Here is a 19,555-nt window from a genome sequence, read left to right as displayed (position 1 = left end):
AGAAAAGATTTATGGGGAATGTGATGAATCTTTGTGTTGGGAAGAGTAAAGAGTGTTTGATTGGTGAAAATAGAGGCGATGTATATATGTGTGATTGATGGGTATTAAATAGGGTAGAAGAATAGGTATTAATTTAGAGTAGGAATAGGAATAGATGCAATTTTTAGGCTCATTCCCGTCATTCAACTTAGTGTGTCGCGATCGAGATTCAGGAATCTCGGTCGCGACATGAGGTTTTTGAGAAGAAAACTTCTTCTTGAAGCCTTTGTTTCGCTGGTCGTCTAGAGATTTTAAAAATCTCTACCGAGATTTCTGGCCTGTAGCCTAAAATATGATATTTCTACACTGAAAAATTAATTTTTTCTTGTAATTATAGTGCATTAATGATCAGTTTAATTCCTGTAACTTAAAAACAAAAGTGAAACATTAAATTTAAGGTTAATCAAAAGGTTTTGCCTTAATTAATAAGAATTAAATGAGAGAATTAAGACTTTTATTAATAACAGAAACACACATTTACATTAAACACATACTGAAAACATATATACACATGTATACATGAATCATAAAATAACATCAAACATATATACAGTACATAAACACAATCAAACATAAATAATTTTAAACATGATCCCGATGAATAGGAATATGTCTTGCATTGGTCCTATTAATCTTCGCTTGAATGAAGATTTGTCTTTCTTCCGTAAGGATCACCAGAGCAGTGGCAATTAAGGTTGAGAGAGATAATTAATTAATTAATTAATGAAAGTTGTGTTGGATTAATTACGCTCTTATGGAGAATAATTATTGATGAAAGAATAGGGGAATGGATTAAGATTCTTCATATGTTGTTTCCCACTTTTGGTGGTGGATGACACTTTGAAGATTGTCCATTGTTACGACTTGAATTGGAATATCTAATAATTTCACCATCATTCCAGTTAAGGTTCTTTTAGAGAGAAAATAGAGAGGGAGAGTGAGTGTGTTTAGAGAGAGAATGAAAATAAATTAAAGAGAGATGTGAGGGAGGAGATGATGAATTTAATATTTTGTTTTTGTTTTGAGATTTATTTGTGATAATTAAATAATAAATGAGTTAATTTATCCCTACCAAAAAAATGAGTTAATTTATAAAAGAAATAAATATAAGAATAAAAATAATTCTTTAACATTTGACTTTTTTTAACACTGTTAGCCAGTTTGGACTGCATTTGTTAACGAAATGAACATCAAGGTACCGGTTTGTAAATTTTTAAACCACGTAGTTCATGTTTGAAAATGACCAAAATCATAGAGTTTATTTTTGTACTTTTCCTTTCTCTGTTTGATAAAAAAATTTATAATTAGTAGATTTTTTTTTGGTAAGAATATAATTAGTAGATTTGATTATTAGCATTTTTTATGGTTTTTTTATATTACATTAAATATTTTAGACAATTTTCTACATATATATATTAAAATCTCTGATATAACATTTAAATTTAAATTCTGATATAACATTTAAATAATAATTAAACTGATAATATTTTTATAACATTAAGTTAAAAAAAATATTACTTGGAAGTTAAGTTAAATAAGAAAGTCTCAAAAGTAAAATTTGAATTTTATTAACTTTATTTTTTTTTTAAATAAAATTTTATGGTGGTGCCAAAATAAAATACAATATCTCTTAAAATAAGATAAAATGATTTTGGGGGATTGAAAATAATTCTAATACAATTAGTGAATTACTATATCAAACCTTAAATTTCCACCTCTAGCCCCGTGAAAGGACGAAAATACCCTTTTATTAAATTTGAAAATTCTCAAATCCTCTCAAACTCTCTAAACTCGTTTGGATCAAATCCGGACTAATTTATCAACGAAAACATGGATTGGAAGAGGGACGACAAATGAAAAGGACTAATGTTACGAAATTCTGTTTGATTTTGTTGATTTTTGGACGTTTTGTTTATTTCAATTTGGATTTTTGGGGGATTCGGATTCGTGAGGTGGGACGTGAGGCTATTACGCCTCCACCTCTAGTGCGACATATGAATATCACGCTGCACTATAGGTGGAGGCGTGATAGCCTCACGCTCCACCACAGGAGACGGCGTGATATTCATATGCCGTCTCCTGTGGTGGGGCGTGATAGCCTTACGCCCTCACCTATGTGAGGGCGTGATGGCCTCACGCCCGTGTGGGAAAAATTCAATTTTTTAAAAAAAAAATTAATTTAGTTTTTTCCCCTTCCCAACTCTGGCGTGTGGCTATCACGCCACACCGTGCGGTCGGGCGTGTGGCTATCACGCCTCATCGTGTGGTCGAGCGTGTGGCTGTCACGCCTGACCACAAGGTGAGGCGTGTGGCTATCACGCCCGACCACACGGTAATGCGTGATAGCCACACGCCCGCGTGACGGAAAGGCAAAAAGAATAGCCTTTTCCCACCCAAAACCATGAAAGGGAATTTTCGTCATTTCACGGGGCTAGGGGTGGGAATTTGGGGCTGAATATAACAACACCCTAAAATTATCTTTTTTTTTGATAGAAACAGGAAAGGAAAAACAACACCCTAAAATTATCTTATATTTAACATACATTTTAATCATAGAAATATAACAAATAAATTAACTTAATTTTCTCTAAGCAAATTTGTTTTTTAATTTGTTTCAAATAAAAATCAATTTAAAATGTTATTTTAGTAAAACTAAAAATTAAATGTTAAACTCGGTTTGAATGGTTAAAGGTCTCAAGTCGCTTAAATTAGATTTTGAGTTCGAGTCATAGCGTATAAAAAAAAAGTTTTAATTGGTACAAATTAATTAAAACTTTTTTTTGGTGAAATTATGTAATAACTAATAAATAAAACTGTTTTAAATCTACTAATAATGTACAAAATTTGTACTTATCAGTTTAAAATAATAGTCGGTCATACTACCGTTTTCAAAATTTCCGCTAAAATAATTGAACTGTCCAAAATCCAAGCTTTCCTTAGAACGGAAGACCAAATTACCCTCGTCAATCGAGCCTTCCTCTGCGAATTGACCGCCAAAACCCTAGAATGCTGTGTTGCTCAATTTGTTTTCTTTTATACTTGTTCAGTTTAACAAATGGCGAGAAACGACAACAGGAACAGTGAAGAGCCAAATACAGCTCCAGAGCCAGATCGTTGGTACAACATAACCTTAGGTCCCTCCTTCAAAGATCACTCCAACCATCCTTCTACTAAGGTCTTCACTTTGCGTTGTAAGTATCTTTAAACATCGAAATGCATTTCCAGTTCTGGTGCTTTTCATTTTGTTTCGCTATTTTTAAAATTTAATGAAAAACAGTAACAGTTGGGTGCTGAATTATAGAACCATTAACAATTGGGTACTGAATTACGAATTAAAATAATTGGATTGGTCACTTTTTTACTAAATTCATGTCTGTGATGGAAATCTTTCCATCGAAACCTAGCATTAGAAAGCGGCTAATACTAGTTTCTACTGGAAATGGACAGTTAACTAGTTATAGTTTAGAATTTTGCATTAATAGTTGTACTGGGGATTGTTCACCTTAATTTGCTGTTAGAAGGAAGAAATTAACAGCTACAGTGGTGTCTCTTACAACCTCTTTGAAATAACCCAAGCATTAGAATTCAGTTCAAGTCCACTAGTAGAATTTCAGAATGATTTATAATAGAATTCATCTTAATTTTTTTTTTTTATGAAATTGAAGCCTAAAATTGAGGTATTTCATTTTCTCTCTCTCCTTGTTTACAAAGACAAAGGTTTCCTTTAGACATGGGTGGGTGTCTTTTGTTTGGTGAAAATATTTCACAGTATATTTATCGATAATGTGACATATATAGAATTGCTCGCGAGATCTCGGAAAAGTTAAATGTGTGAAGGATGTGCACCAAAAAGTCCTAGTTGGAGATAAGGATATCAAGGAACGATTGTTTTCCTATTTTGATAACTTATTTAATGGAGATCGCGGACAAGATGTGAGAGATATAAGTATCCCTCACGATATGGTAAATCGTGAATGCATACGGAGAATTAAAAAAGGTGAAGTCAAAATGACATTAAATAAGATGAGATTGAAGAACGCAGTAGGACCTGATGGCATCCCTATTGAGATTTGGAGATGTTTGGGAGAGAGAGGAATTGAATGGTTGACGACGTTCTTCAACAAAATTTGGAAACAATAAGATGCCATCAGAATGGAGGAAAAGTATCCTAATCCCTTTGTATAAGAACAAAGGCGATGTCCAGGATTGTGCCAACTATCGAGGAATCAAATTAATGAGTCACACTATGAAGCTTTGGGAGCGAGTGATTGAACAAAGGCTAAGGAGGACGTTGAAGATCTTGGAAAACCAATTTGGCTTTATGCCGGGAAGATCAACTATGGAAGCCATCCATCTAATGAGACAATTAATGGAGCACTATCAAAATAAGAAGAAAGACTTGCATATGGTTTTCATTGACTTGGAGAAGGCATATGATAAGGTACCAAGGGAAGTACTTTGGTGGGCCTTAATAAGGAAAGACATTTCGCAGAAATATATTGACATCATAAAGGACATGTATGAGGGAGCATGCACGAGTGTACGTACCAGTGTTGGGAAGACTGAAGAGTTCCCTATTACGATTGGAGTGCATCAAAGTTCTGCACTAAGCCCATTTCTTTTTGCCGTCGTTATGGATGAACTAACGAGTTCACTTCAAGACGGTATACCATGGTGCATGTTGTTTGCAGATGATATTGTGTTGGTTGATGAGACGAAAGAAGGTGTGGAGAGGAAGTTGGAACTATGGAGACAAACTTTAGAATCTAGAGGCTTTAAGTTGAGCCGAAGTAAGGCGTAATATTTGGAGTGTAAGTTTAGCGGCGATAGGAGTAGGGAGGCAGAGACAATCACCCTAGATGTGAGAGTTTTTCAGGCATCGGATTGCTTCCGGTATTTAGGATCTATTATCCAAACGGATGGAGAAGTAGATGGAGATGTTGCTCATAGGATTAAATCTGGGTGGGCGAAGTGGAAGAGTGCTACGGGTTTCCTTTGTGACCCCGACATGCCTAATAGATTGAAGGGAGAATTCTACCGCATGGCAATCAGACCAACATTGTTATATGGTACGGAGTGTTGGGTAGTGAAACACTGTCACATTCATAAGATGTCGGTGGCGGAGATGCATGTGTTGAGATGAATGTGTGGTCATATGAGAAAGGATCGGGTGAGTAATGAAATAATTAGGACAAAAGTAGGGGTTACATCTATTGAGAATAAAATGAGGGAAAACCGACTAAGGTGGTTTGGCCATGTAAGACGAAGAGCGCTTGATGCGCCGGTTAGGAGAACTGAAGAGTGGCAAAGGGATGTAGTGGTGAGGGGTAGGGGAAGACCTAAGCAAACTTGGAGGAGGGTGATCGAGAGTGATATGAGTTTATTGGAGATTGAGGAAAATATGGTAGTGGATAGGACAGAGTGGAGGGAGAGAATTTGTATCGCTGACACGACTTGATTTCACGGTTTTATATGATGGTTCATGTTAGCCGTCCCCGAATCATTTTGGGACTAAGGCTTTGTTGTTGATGTTGTTTTTGTTGTATATTTACCGATAATGTTGAGTACAATAACTGAGTATCCAATGGTTTGGTAAAAATGTCAGCAAGTTGGCCATATGTGGGAATGAATCTAATGTCCACAGTGGCATTGCGAACAAGGTCCCGAATAAAGTGAAAATCAAGTTCGATATGCTTAGTGCGAGCATGAAGAACCGGATTTTTGGAGAGGTAGATGGCGCCAATGTTGTCACTCCAAAGGAGCAAATGTTGTTTAAGGGGAAAACGAATATCACTCAACAAGGATCGAAGCCATAAGAGCTCAGCAGTGGCATTGGCTAAGGCTTTATATTCACTTTGAGTACTAGGGCGTGTGATCGTGGGTTGCTTCTTGGCAGCCCATGAAACAAGACTGGAGCCTAGAAAATACAATACCCACCGGTGGCGCGACGATCATCAGGACACCCAGCCCAGTCGTCATCCGAATAACTTTCCAAGGAGTGGGAGGCAGATTGTGAAAGCAAGAGACAGTGAGCTTTAGTGCCTTTGAGATAGCGAAGGAGACGCTTAGCAGCAAGCCAATGAATATCAGTAGGTTGGTGCATGAATTGACACAATTTGTTGACGGTGAATGCAATGTCGGGGCGAGTAAAAGTGAGATATCGACGCCCCCTAGAAGTCGGCGAAATTCAATGCCATCGATAAGAGGTGTGCCCAACGTCTTCGAGAGGGGGTAGATGTAGCCATCAGATTGGAACAAACATTGCTAAGAGTTCTTGAATGAACTTTGTTTGTTTTAGGAGAAGACCAATGGGCACATAATTGATTTCAATGCCAAGGAAAAAATGCAGGCGCCCCAAGTTCCATATGGGAAATTCAGATTCCATGTCTTTACTAGTCTGTCGAATGATCCTGTGACCAGTATATCTACATAGCATAAAAGGAAAGTGTAAGTGGAACCAACAATTCTTATGAAGAGGGAGTTGTCTACAACGAACTTGGGGAAGACCAATTTCTCAAGAAAAGCACATAGACGAGAGAACCACTCCCGAGGAGCCTGTTTGAGGCCATAAAGAGGTTTTCGAAGAAGACACATGATCAGGATGAGAAGAACTGCGAAACCCCGAAGGTTGCTTCATATAAACAGTCTCATTACAGCAAGAGCAAGAATGGTCCAAATGGTGGTAGATTTAACCACCGAACTAAAAGTCTCCTGAAAATCAATACCTTGCCGTTGAGTAAAGCCTTGAGCGACTACTCTCGCTTTATACCATTCGATCGAGTCATCTGAGTCACGTTTAATATGAAACAATCTTCGAGTCCCAATGAGATTCACACCACTAGGATGGGGCACCAAAGTCCAAGTATTATTTTTATGGAGGGCAACCATTTCTGTTTGCATAGCATCACGCCACACATGACATTTATGGGCAACGGAAAAGGGAGATGGTTCGTTGTCAGATAAAGGGGTGGAACAGCTGGCATGGAGGAGGGCTAGTTTGGGAGGTGGACGACGCTCGGCTTGGGTTTCGAAGTTGCATCGAATGGATTTGGGAGGGAGAGATATGGCCGTGGTTGATGTGATACTAGGAGTAGGAGAAACATCTAGTAAGACTTTAAGATCATAAGAGTTAGAGGAGGATGACGCAAACTAGGATGGAAAAGGTATGGGAGAGTTGTGTTGAGAACGGAATGATGTAGTAGTATTTGGGAGAAGGGCAGTAGGTGAGGTGTAGGAGATTTAGGAGTAGGAGACATAGTGGTGGGACTAATGGAAGAGGGAGGAAGAAAATTACCAGCTGAAGTGCTCGGTTGACTTAAATGATGATAAGAGGTCAACCATGGGACGACCAACATTTGTGGAGGATCAGGAGTGTGTTCGGCACTTTATTAACAAATGGAAAATGAGTGTCATCAATTTTAGCATGTCGTGCATAGTATATTCTTTCAGTTTGAGGATCAAAACATATGTACCTGGAGCGAATAAGAGAGCGACCAAGATAAACACATGGTTTTGTACGAAAATCAAATTTATGACGATTATAAGGACGAGTGAGGGGGAAAGTAGCACAACCAAAGACTTTGAAATCAAAGTATATAGGTTCCTTGGAAAATAATTTGAAAAATGGTGAAGCATTTGTTAACATTGGTGTGGGAAGACAATTGATCAATTAAACGCTCTGATAAACCGCATAGTTCCAAAAACGCAAAGGAGCATGAGCATGAGCCAGAAGAGTTAAAGCAATGTCCACTATATGTCTAATTTTCCTCTCGGAAATTCCACTTTGTTCGTGTGTGTATGGGCAAGCAAAATGATACACAATGCCATGTTGTTTAAAGTATGGTATTAATTTATGAAATTCTCCACCAGTCGGACAAAGGTTTTAAAATCTGTGTATGGGCAAGCAAAATGATACACAATGCCATGTTTAAAGTATGGTATTAGTTTTTGAAATTCTCCACCAGTCGGAGGCAAAGGTTTTAAAATCTGCATTAAATTGACGTTTAAGCATAGCTTGAAATTCCATGAACACTGTGAACACATCACTTTTAGTTTTCAAACAGTATAACCATGTAAAACGAGTGAATTCATCAATAAACAACACAAAATATTTGTGTCCTAAACATGAATTAACCGGGATCCAAATGAATAACTTGAAAAGCAGAAGTACTAGATCGTTCAGTTAAAGGCAACTTAAGTTTAGTCAATTTGCCCAAATTACACGAAGTACAAGAATTTGAAATAGTAGAATGAAAACCTAACTGCTGAGATTTCAAAAATTTGGAAGTCGTTTTATTAGAACAGTGACCAACCGAGCATGCCAAATGTCAAACGAAACCTTTTCCCCTACAAGTGCTTGCTTGAACGAGGTTGGAATCACATACAAACCATTGTCACTCGGGCCTTTCAACAGGATTTCCTTCGTTCCCTGGTCATTGATTAAAAAATGAGACGACCAAAATTCAAAGAAACAACGGTTATCTTTAGTGAACTGTTGACAAATAGTATGTCTTTTAAATGAAACTGATTAATTGTTGACTTACCTGTGTGAGTGAAAATGAGTTGGATCAGAAGACATGGTGTGTAGCTCCAGTGTCGGGATACCAATGTTGAATAGGTGGTGGCAAAGGTGCAAGGGGAGGTGTGAATGATATGAGTGTGGAGTACATATTTGGATGACAAAAACTAGGTGGTCTTTCCTGCCAAGCAACATTAGCTTGATAGTTAGAAGAATTACCCTGTTCCAATTGTTGTGATTCCCCGAGGGTCGTTGATAACGCCGACGACAATTATCAGTTGTGTGATTAGAGAGATGGCATATCTGACAGGGACCCATGGACATCTAGAGTGAGACGTTGAGAAGCGAGCAGTGGCGGAGCCAGGAGCTAAAGCTCAGAGGGGCTAGACATTGGGCAAAAATTTTTTTTTTTGCTACACCAACATATTTATAAAAAAAAGTATGGTGTAAAAATATCCTAATGTTTAAATTCATGAGCAATTTTACCCTTAACGTCTAAAATGGTGTAATTTTACTCCTAATGTCTAAAATGTTGTAATTAGAAATTCTAAATAAACCATAAATTAGAAATCCGAAGTACTAAATAATTTCTAAGCAAAAACAACATATTAATAATCTTCAAATAAAATTGTAAACTAGAAATCACACAAAAAAATCCCCAATTTAGCAATCTATATATAAATCATAAAACTAAATCTAGAAACAAAAAAAATAAAATATTTACTTGAAAGTTGGAAATGAGAAGTTGAATGAAAATAAAAAATAATTGAGGAGTGATTTATGGAATTTCCCATTTTTTTCGAGTAAAAGAATAACTTGGCATCTTCTTCTCTTATTTTCCTGCTGTTCGCACCACAAGGAAATAAGAAGTGAAAGAAGAGGCCAAGATGGAAAGGGCTAAAATGCCCTTTCCATCTGTTTTGTTTGAATGAAGAAGACCTACTGGTCTTCTTCATCTTCAGCCGCCATGGCTGGAGGGGCTCCAGCCATGGCGGCCCCTGGAGGAGCCAGGGTGGAAAACCCCGTCTTTGGGGTTTTCCGGCGGGGTCGGAGGGTCGGCTGACCCTCCCCGCCCCCTCTGGCTCCGCCCCTGGAAGCGAGGCTGCTGTCCGGGAGGTGATAGCAAAGGAGGAGGTGCAATAGGGTGAGCAACATAGTGTGCAGCAAGTGGAAGGGAGTTGCTTTTCAATAAGGACTCATGAGAAATAAGATTTGCATGAAGTTGTTGAAAGGTAACATGAAACCTCTCGCAGATTCAAAGTAGTCATAATATTGGTACAATCATTCCCAAGGCTTCGATAAATTAAAGCATTAAATTCAGCATCCAACATAGCTCTATTGGAAGCAGCTAGTTCATCAGCCAATTCATTAGAAATGCAGAAATACTTTTTTCTGTGCAACGGAGCCCCTGAAGTTCCACATGGATTCGAAGTTGTCTATTATGAGATATAGATCCAAACGCCTGTAAAAGAGCTGACCAGGCTTGATATGAAGATGTCGCATGAGTTATGTAGGGATATATTTCTTCAGAGATAGAAGATAATATCCATGAGAGTAAGGTTTGATCTTTGCAAAACCATGGTTTGGAGTCGATTATTAGGGATCAGGAATGGTTTCGGAGGGTTCATTACTTGTGCCGTCAATAAGGCCCATCATATCATGAGAGTGAAGGATGGGGGTAAACTTTGTTTTCTATGTAAGAGAGTTTCTAGCATTAAGTTTTATGGTGAAGGTGTGAGAAGAAGAAAAGGTAGGAGTAGGTGGAATAGTTGTACTGGGATTAGGGTTTGCCATTTGAGAGGTAGGTGTGTGTGGAGGAGAATCACCACTGCTAGGATTATTAGAGTAGGCGGCTCAACGGGGTTAGAAGAATTAGGGTTACTAGAACTCATAGGGAGAGGAGCTTTGATACCATATTTGGTGAAAATATTTCAATGTTGAGTACAATACCGTGTGTATTCTTTCAAAACAAATAATATATATGCAATATTCCAAAAGTATATTAATATATTCTTAACAGTAATATATATGCAATATTCTAAAAGTAATATATATATATATATATGCAATATTCCAAAAGTATATTAATATATTCTTAACAGTAATATATATGCAATATTCTAAAAGTAATATATATATATATATATGCAATATTCCAAAAGTATATTAGTATATTCTTAACAGTCTTGGGCTTCAAGTTTTCATTTGAATTGCTTTCTTACAAAATCATCTACTTTTTAAATGATTTCCATTTTCTTCAATGAGGCCTTTATTTATTTTTTAAATTTCTCAATTGAAAGAATTTGATTCTAGCAACTATTTACTTTCAAACATGAGAAATTAACTAAATCAACCAAACTAAGGTTTTTGCATTTTGGATTAATCAAATGCACTTGATTTTACATATTTTATTACCAGATTTAACAAGGGAATAGGTATATAGATACGTAGAATCAGAGGATCAAATTTATATAAATGGATGCATATAAAACTAATATGGTGTGATACTATGGTATTTATTTGTTGTGTTACAGATTAACATGATCACACAAGGCTAATACTTCTTTTCCCATATTTTCACTTAAGAAATAGGTTGCATTAACTTGTTCAGTTCAGTTTCCTCCATGATTATTTCTCCTTGGTTTGTCATATTCTTTTTCCTCTCACAGATGAATTCAAACCTGCCTCAATTGATAAGAGTCAACCAGGATCGCTCCACAAGGGTAAAAATAACAAGGTTACTGTTGAGTATCAGAACAACCAGTATGGAAAACCCAAAGTAACCTTTGAGGGTGTAAGTGAGGATTATAAGGAAAATGATGCTATTCTGTTCTTTGATGGTGAGACCTTGCGGTTGGAGCGGCTGCATCGTGCAGTGAAGCGGTTGAGGCATGTTCGGCTACCTGGTGAATCTGCAGCTGCCACAGTGTCTGCTCCAGCAGTTGAAACCTATTCACCACCAAATAAAGTAACAAATCAACCGTCCTTGAACAAAAGTGTAGCTCATCAAATGCAAGTAAGTGTAGTTTGATTTTGAGCAGTCTTTCTCTTTTTTCTTGTGTCCTTGAATTGATTGGAAGCATACAATTGTGTAGATTAATTTTTTTAATGTTTACAGAAATCTTGTATTTGATTTTCTCTTAGTAGTTTTTATGGATAAATTACACCCATGGCCACTGAACTTTGCTCGTTTTCACGTATGGCCATTGAACTTGAAAATGTGACATAAAGGCCACTAAATTTTACACTTTTAAACATAAAAGCGACTATTACCTTTGATTATTTATCTCTTTATTTCTTTTTCTCTTCTCTTTTTCGCTCTTTCTCAAATTAGAAACAATCACCAACTTCAGCTAAGGTGTGGGTACGTGGTTTTCCAGATGAACACTTTCTTTTCCTTTGGTTAAATTATTGTATAGTTCTTCATTACTTTACTTTATGCTTTTGACCATTTTAACCCTTTATTATTTCGTCTTATCACTTTAAAGAACTGGAGAAGGCTAAAAAGAAGGTAGAGTCGTGTTGTAAGGAGATCGCGCTTTGGAAGCGGCTTGCCAACAAACTTACTGAGGAGAAGGGGAAGCTTGTTGAGCAGGTGGGAGTGCTGGCTAAAGAGAAGGATGAAGCTGAGGCGGCCACGAACACGGCCATTGTTGACAAGGTGGTTGTGGAGATAGATCTTGCTAAGCCGCGGAGCGATCTGTTGGAGGCCGTAGAGGCGTGGTGTGGCTTCGAGGGCCAAGTCAACGAGTTGTTAGAACGAAACCGTCTTTATAAGCTTGAGGTGGATACTGCCTTCAGCCAAACGTTAGCAAATTGTCTTGGAGGTTGCTGACAGGGCTAAGGCCAAATCCAAGGTTTGGAACGTGAGGTAGAGAGGCTCTCCCGAGAGTTAGCTGGCTTGAAGGATGTCGCATTGAAGCGAGAACGAACTTTGTTGGTGTACCAGCAATGTATGATCTTGCTAGACAAGGCTGAGCGGTTTGGCCGATGTTTTGAGTTGTGTTTATTTAACTACCTCCACACCGGAATGGTGACCAGTTCCGGTCAAACCACGTCCAACCGTCCGATTCAGTTATCACAACTATATTGGTAAGTCGTCGTGCTTCTGGGGTTTCTGTTCGTGAATGGGGAGCGAGGGGTAGGGATACAAGGGTTTACCATGATCTTTTGCAGCTGCGAACCATCATTTTTCGTGAGTACTTCTTTAGGGGAGACAATTTCCCTTGATCTTCCCCCTATGTTTGTATGGAAATGAGTGCTGCTTATACCTGAGGAAAAGGAATGGAGCAAGTCCAAGTGGAAGCGAATACTGGTTATATATAAGGAATCGCACAATGACTTTTTTATTGATAATAACGTTTGAGATTTTGTACATTGCATGTATTCCCTAATGGTGTCCCTCCTAGTGTGGACATGCAATATGCTTCGTTTAGGGGGTTTTGTCGAATGTAAGGGCCTTCCCAGTTTTGATCTAATTTGCCTTCGGGGAGAGGTGACTAGAAGGCTATAGTGTTTTGTAGGACCAGGTCTCCTGCTTTGAATTGCCGGGTGTGTACACGCTGATGTATCTGGCCACCTTTTGTTTGTAAATAGTGAGGGTGAGGAGGGAGTTGAGCCTTGCCTCTTTTATACCGTCGAAGGTGTCCTGAAGTGTAGTGGTGTTATCGTGGTCCTCGTGTCCTTCGACTCGTAGGGATCGTAGAGTGACTTCGGTGGGTGGCATTGATTTTGTTCCATAGCACAAGAAGAATGACGTCCTTCTTGTGGTTGAGTGGGGAGTGGTTTGTTAGGACCATATGATAACTGGGAGGTGGTCCACCCAACTCTACCCTTAGGAGTGTAGGTGGGTTTTGATACCAAGTCAAATTGTTCTATTTGTGACCTTTGGGGTGGGCCATCGAGGTGAATCTCTATTGTATTACCCGTTGCTATCAAAAGTTGTGGAAAGGGCGCAATCAAACTGTTTGTTGTTATCTATGAGTGAGGTATGCCAAATCTATTCAGGATATGGATGTGTAGGAAGGATATAACATTGGATGCGAAAATGATGGTTAGTGCTTAAGCTTCAACCTTTTTAGTGAAGTGATTGATAGCTACCACCACATATCTCGTTGTCCGAGCGCGAGGGGAAATGGTCCCAGAATGTTTACTCCCCATAACACTAATAGCCAGGGGGAGATGATTCGTTTGAACACTGCTGCGAGAATGAAGTGTGTGTTTGCATACATCTGGTAAATGTTACATCGTTCTACCATTTTTTTGGCATCCTCGTCCATGGTTGGCCAGTAGAGCCCTTGTAGGCAAGCTTTTTTGGCGAGCGTTTTTCCCCCTTGGTGAGAACCGCAAATGCCCTCATGTATTTCATGGAGGCGGTGATCTTCTCATCCTCGGAGATGTATTTCATCTAGACTTGGCAATTATCGTGTTCGAGTCGTTTAATTTTAGGTTCATGTTGAAAAGAGTAAACCCAAACCCAACCCAAAAACTTTCGTGTCACAATCGTGTTAACTTATTCGGCTCAGTGTTGATCTCGTGTCGAGTTTTCGAGTTAATTTTGTTATTTATATATAGGCCTAATACACAAATAACCCCCTGAACTTGTCTAAATGTTGCAACTGCCTCCCTGAACTTTCAATTGTAACAACTTACCCCTCAAACTTGTCCAATTGTAAAATATAACCCCAAATTGCTGACATGGACTGCAATTGAAGAAACATGTGAAATACAAAAACTGCAACGCTCGTGGAGTGTGATAATCAGATCTTTGGCGTGATACGAATCCGGAGAAACATTTTTACGGTTGCTTCAAGTACGGGATAAAAAAATTCCCAATTTGCGGTTATGTTTTACAATTGGACAAGTTTAAGGGGTGAGTTGTTACAATTGAAAGTTGGAGGGGGCAGTTGTAACATTCGGACAAGTTCAGGGGTTATTTGTGTATTAAGCCTTATATATATTAATGATAACTTCTAAAAATATAAGAAGATATGATACTATTTTTAAATACTTTATATCATTTTTATATTAGTATGTTAACACTAACCATCAAAAAGTCTGCTAATATCATATTAGGGGTCATGTAATGTGTTTATAAAAATTTACGAGGTTCGAATCATATATGCAAGTAATAATTATAATTTTATTATCTTTATTAATAAAGTGATATATAAATATATGAGAAAATATAACAATAATTTTAAATATTTGTGTCATTTCATATCGTTTTCGGGTTAGCATATCAACTGTAACCCAATCCAAAAATTTACGTGTCAACCAAAAAATGACACATTACCTACTAAGTTAAACTCAAACACTAAAATTGCGTGTCAATTTCGTGTCGTGTAATCGGGTCATGTGTATTTTTGCCACCTCTAATTTCATTTAGGGATGGGTGATCGATCTTTGGTATATGGTACCATCGTGCACTGCATATCGCCATGATCATTGCACCACCAGTAAAGCATCTGTCTCATCTTCGAGGAGTGTACCGTCAGTGATATATCGAATAATAGTTATCTTCCGTCCACTAATATGTGCGTCTTCATCATCATGGGTTCTGTGCTTGCCGTTGTGATGGCTTCCCCATTTCCTCATAGGGAACTAGGACGATTGAGAAGTTGACCTTTTTTTTTTTTTCTGGAGCTGGTGTAGGAGGGAGGTGACTTTTGCTAAGTAGCGAGGCATAACTTCATCCTTGGCTTGACAAGTGCTATTGATATGACTGATTACCAACTTTTGAGCGTTGTGTACTATGACTTCCCATGTTGCTAATAGTATGGCTAGGAGTAATCTTGTGATCAAAGCTTCATACTTAGCTTAGTTGTTGGTCGTAGGGAATGCTAGGCGAAGGGTATAGTTGATGTGGAACTGGTTGGGGCCTCGTATCGAGATGCCAACCCCTACTCTGTCACCTCCACATGACCCGTCGACGGTGATGTGCCATTCAAGGGTTTCTTGCTTTGTTTGTGATGTACTTGGTTCGGGGAGGTCTGCTGGAGGGCTGGATCACTTGACCACGATGTCTGCTAATGCCTATGCCTTGATGGAAGTGCGGGGTTCGAAGAGGATGTTGAACTGACCAGTCTGTGATTCGTCCTAGGACCTCTAGCCGTTGGAATGCCTTTTTTTTTATCATGAAATTGGTTTTGACTACCACTGTATGGGCTTGGAAGTATGATCATAGTCTATATGTGGCATGTGTAACGGAAAATAAGGTTTTCTCCATCGCGTTGTATCTTAGTTCCGCTCCTTTGAGTTTTCTGCTTAGGTGATACACCGACAGGGTTGCTAATGCTTCGCTCCGAGTGATGATGGGAGCCACTGCTTCTTCTGTGATTGTGAAGTACAAGTTAAGAGTTTCTCCTTTCTTTGGGGCCAAAGATAGAGGTGGCAAGGTCAGGAAGGTTTTGTTAGCTGAGAATGCGTCTTGACAGTTCGCATCCCATTTAAAGGGGGTGGTCTTTTTTGAGGAGTTGTAAAAAGGTAGGCACCGCTGCACCAGAGCAAGAGATGAACCTTCCTAGGGCGATGGGCTTCACATTTAGTTGTTGATTCCTTGCAGGTTGCATAGGGTTCCATTTCGAGTACGACTTTTACCTTATCGGGATTGGACTCGATACCCTTCTCAGAGACTACGTACCCTAGTTATTTGTCTGGCCTGATGCTGAAGATGCATTTTTCTGGGTTCAATGTTAGCTTTTATTGTTGGCATATTTTAAAAGCATCAGAGAGGTCTTTCGGGTGGTCTTCTTCTTGTTTACTGGTAACGACCATATCATATCGTCCACATATAAATGCATGGTCTTGCCTATGTAATCGGCGAACATTTTGTTAATTAATCGTTGTTTTTAAGGCCGAATGGCATGACCGTGTAACAAAATGTGGCCTCATGAGTGGTGAGGCTAGTTTTCCCGGTGTCTAGTGGGTTCATTGGGATCTGCTGGCATCCAACGATGACAGTCTGGTCTACCAGCTGGTCAATGTTAGATAGTGGATAACAATCTTTCGGACATGTATTTAAATCGGTGAAATCTACATATGCGGTCCTTCCCATTGGCTTTCCTTACAAGGGCGACATTAGAAAGCCAAATGGATAGTAGGCCGATTTAATGAAACCTATTGTTTTTAGCTTTTCTATATCAATGTTGATTGTCTCTTGCTTGTTACGAGCATGAAGAATTTTTTTTTGCTGGATTCGCTCTATGGCAGTGTCTATGTTAAGGAAGTGGACAGCGTGATCTGGGGAGACTCCCTTGATGTCGGAGGTAGTCCATGCAAAAACATTGGCGTGCTTCGTTAGAGTTCCCTTGATGTTATTGGCCAGGAACGTTTGGGTACCCAGTTTGAGCATACGGTTTTCTCCCAAATTGAAATCTTCTGGCGACTCGAGGGGTGTATCCACTTAGGTCGTACGATCTTCCCATGGTGTCAATGACTATTGTCGTCTGTGGGGTTCGATGGACGCCCAATGTCTCTCTTTGGCCAGTTGATTGTTCCCGTCGGTGGTCAGGCTTCTAAGGGCGTCAGGGAGGGTGAACTCGAGGTTGCGAATTCTGATAGTGGCGTTGATGCTTGAGAGTAAGGGCCTACCCATGATTGCATTGTAGGCCAGGTGTATGTCGACTACTCAACCAACTTGTGTCTCTACCGGTTTCTCCTTTTATTCAAAGACTACGGGAAGGGAGATGGTGCCCAAAAGGTGCCCTAATGTAGCCTTTTCTTGCTCAATCCCATGGATTCGAATGCCTTCCAAGAGAGGAGGTTCACTGAGCTCTTGGTGTCCACGGGATGCTATAGACTTTGAAGTTGTTAATTGGGAGGGAGACAACAAGGGCTTCACTATAAGTGTACGCAATGGTGGATGGACTAATAGGGATTCCCCTGCCTAGCCCTTTAACTTCTTTTTAGCCGGGGAGTTCTCTCCGTGGGCTGGAGCCTCCTCGCGGATCACTTGTATCTCCCCTTAGTATCTTAGGCGTTTGGGGTCTTCTCTTCCCTCGCGCCGATATGCCCCTCTGTCTTCTCGGGCCTCTTTTTTTTGGTTCTTCTCTGTAGGGACGTTAGGGGATTGGACCTTCGTCCCTTCGACTTTGGGTTTTTTTTTTACCATTGCTGCCTTTCCCTTTTTCTCCCTTTTGTATTCCTTCCTTACTTTGTCCTCTTTTCATGCTTCGTAATCCGTTGGCCTCATGCTGTCGTCGTAAGCTTTGCCCAATAACCATTAGTTCTTGGAAGGATAGGGGGATTAGTGTAGCATTTTTGCCGAATCAGTTGGCAGGTCATCCCTTTTGCCACGACATCAATGGCCACCTCTAGGTTCATGGATTTGACTTGGGATGACATGTGATGTAATCGAGCTAGATATCCCCAGAGGGGCCGAGTTGATCGCTGTTTTACATCGTTTAAGACTGAGCTTATTCTTTTGGGTTTGACTACCCTAACGAATTAGTCGACGAATAAGTCCTTTAGTGGATCAAAATAATCGACGGATTCAGGCTCCAAAATCTTGTACCATTCTCCTTAAAGTAGAGGTTGATCATGCTCATTAAGGTGGTACAATATTCGCTCGGGTCTTCGATTCCCATATATGTTGGGAGTCGTAGGGTTTTTTTAGTTTTTGACGAAACTGGCCTCGATAATGCATTTGACCAAAAGGGTCTTGTTAGATGTGATCTTCCCCACGATACGCCGCCCAAGGCCTTTTTGTCGAGGGATGTCTGTAGTAGCCTGCTCGCTGGGGCCTCTCCTCCTACAAGGAGGACGCCGATGCCGTTTGCTGTTTGGCCTGATTCCGCGGGGGTGGCCTCCTCCGGGGAGGATATTCGATGTGCCTCATCCTGTCATGCCTGGGCAGCCTGGAAATCCCGCAACTTTCTCATCAGCCTCGCGTGAGATCACGAGATTCGTCTTCACAATCCGTTTCTACCTTTACTTGTCCTCGAAGTTGAGGTTTAAATGTCGTTTGTTTCACGCTCACCACACCAATGATGAGAAGTTGAGATCCAGATGGCCAGGTTAGTATGCAGGTGGTATGAAGATAACAATAATAGTAATAAAGTAGAGAGAGATGTCAGGGCTTACTGTAGGATAAGATCCCCTTATCTATAGGACTGTCCCTTGGGACTGAAAAAGGTTGCTGCCCCTGGCCTGAATTAGGGTGTGGTCGCTCAACCAGTCCACAAGTGGTTGCCAGGGGTGGTCTGATCTTGCTGGTGGGCCTAATCCTTCCATGCAGCCGGCGTACATGGGCTTTATGGCCCAGATGCTTCATCAATGCTTATCCATAAACTGCACTCTTGTAATTGAACTCTCCAGATAACCTGAAATACCCTGTTTAGTTTGTAATCTGTAGTTAATGAAGCACATTTGTTTATATTGTGAATGATTCATGTTGTTTTGACAAAATTCCTTTCGTCCTAAACTATTTCAACTTTTGAATTTATGTTGTTTACTATGTAATTGTGCAGGTGCATGTGGATCAGGTTGCAATTACTGACTCAGATAGCTTAGGTACGCCTTCTTTTTGCTGATAATGCTGATAACTGCTGGCGGAGTTACTTGATGGCTATTATGATTTTTTGGTTGGTATCGGGATATAGATTGAAAACTTATTAACTTGAAATTAATTTGTTTATGTAGGAGATATAGTTTTTAATCAAAATATTTTTGGTAAGTCTACCGACTCATTGGGATTTAATCTGCAGTTTAAGCTTGCTGTTTTATTCATTTCACCTTTTTTGCAATTTTAAGACAAATCTCAAATGATCCGAGACTATATACTTGCTTACACTTGACCTGACACGTCATAGTGTGATGCATTAAGACCTTGTGATTTTCCTGTCCTTTGATATAAACTTGCGCACAGAAGTATAAATTAGCAAGTGAATAAGAAGCAGATTTGGATGTAAATATCTGCATCTGGTTGTATGATAAGAACAGCATACATAAAATAGCAACAGAAACAGTATTTTATTGATTTAATGCCAAAACACTAGT

General features: G+C 39.4%; 1 protein-coding gene across 2 annotated transcripts in view; it reads left to right on the top strand.

The window, feature by feature from the left end:
• The first annotated feature begins 2,928 nt into the window (after positions 1 to 2,928).
• The window catches only part of LOC136202096 (uncharacterized), a 31,031-nt gene continuing 14,404 nt past the window's right edge, over positions 2,929 to 19,555 (top strand). Inside the window, exons 1-4 of one of the 2 annotated variants that reach the window (XM_065992569.1) lie at positions 2,929 to 3,230; positions 11,227 to 11,573; positions 19,027 to 19,069; positions 19,199 to 19,228. In XM_065992569.1, the coding sequence (XP_065848641.1) occupies positions 3,095 to 3,230; positions 11,227 to 11,573; positions 19,027 to 19,069; positions 19,199 to 19,228 (556 nt within the window). In that variant the 5' untranslated portion in view covers positions 2,929 to 3,094. The remainder of the gene's footprint in view (positions 3,231 to 11,226; positions 11,574 to 19,026; positions 19,070 to 19,198; positions 19,229 to 19,555) is intronic. The other variant, XM_065992577.1, reaches the window with a different exon arrangement.

The sequence above is a fragment of the Euphorbia lathyris genome, chromosome 1 (assembly GCF_963576675.1).
Source record: "Euphorbia lathyris chromosome 1, ddEupLath1.1, whole genome shotgun sequence".
Lineage (NCBI taxonomy): Eukaryota > Viridiplantae > Streptophyta > Magnoliopsida > Malpighiales > Euphorbiaceae > Euphorbia > Euphorbia lathyris.
The sequence above is the reverse complement of the archived record's forward strand: the minus strand, read 5'-3'. Positions and strand labels throughout refer to the sequence as shown.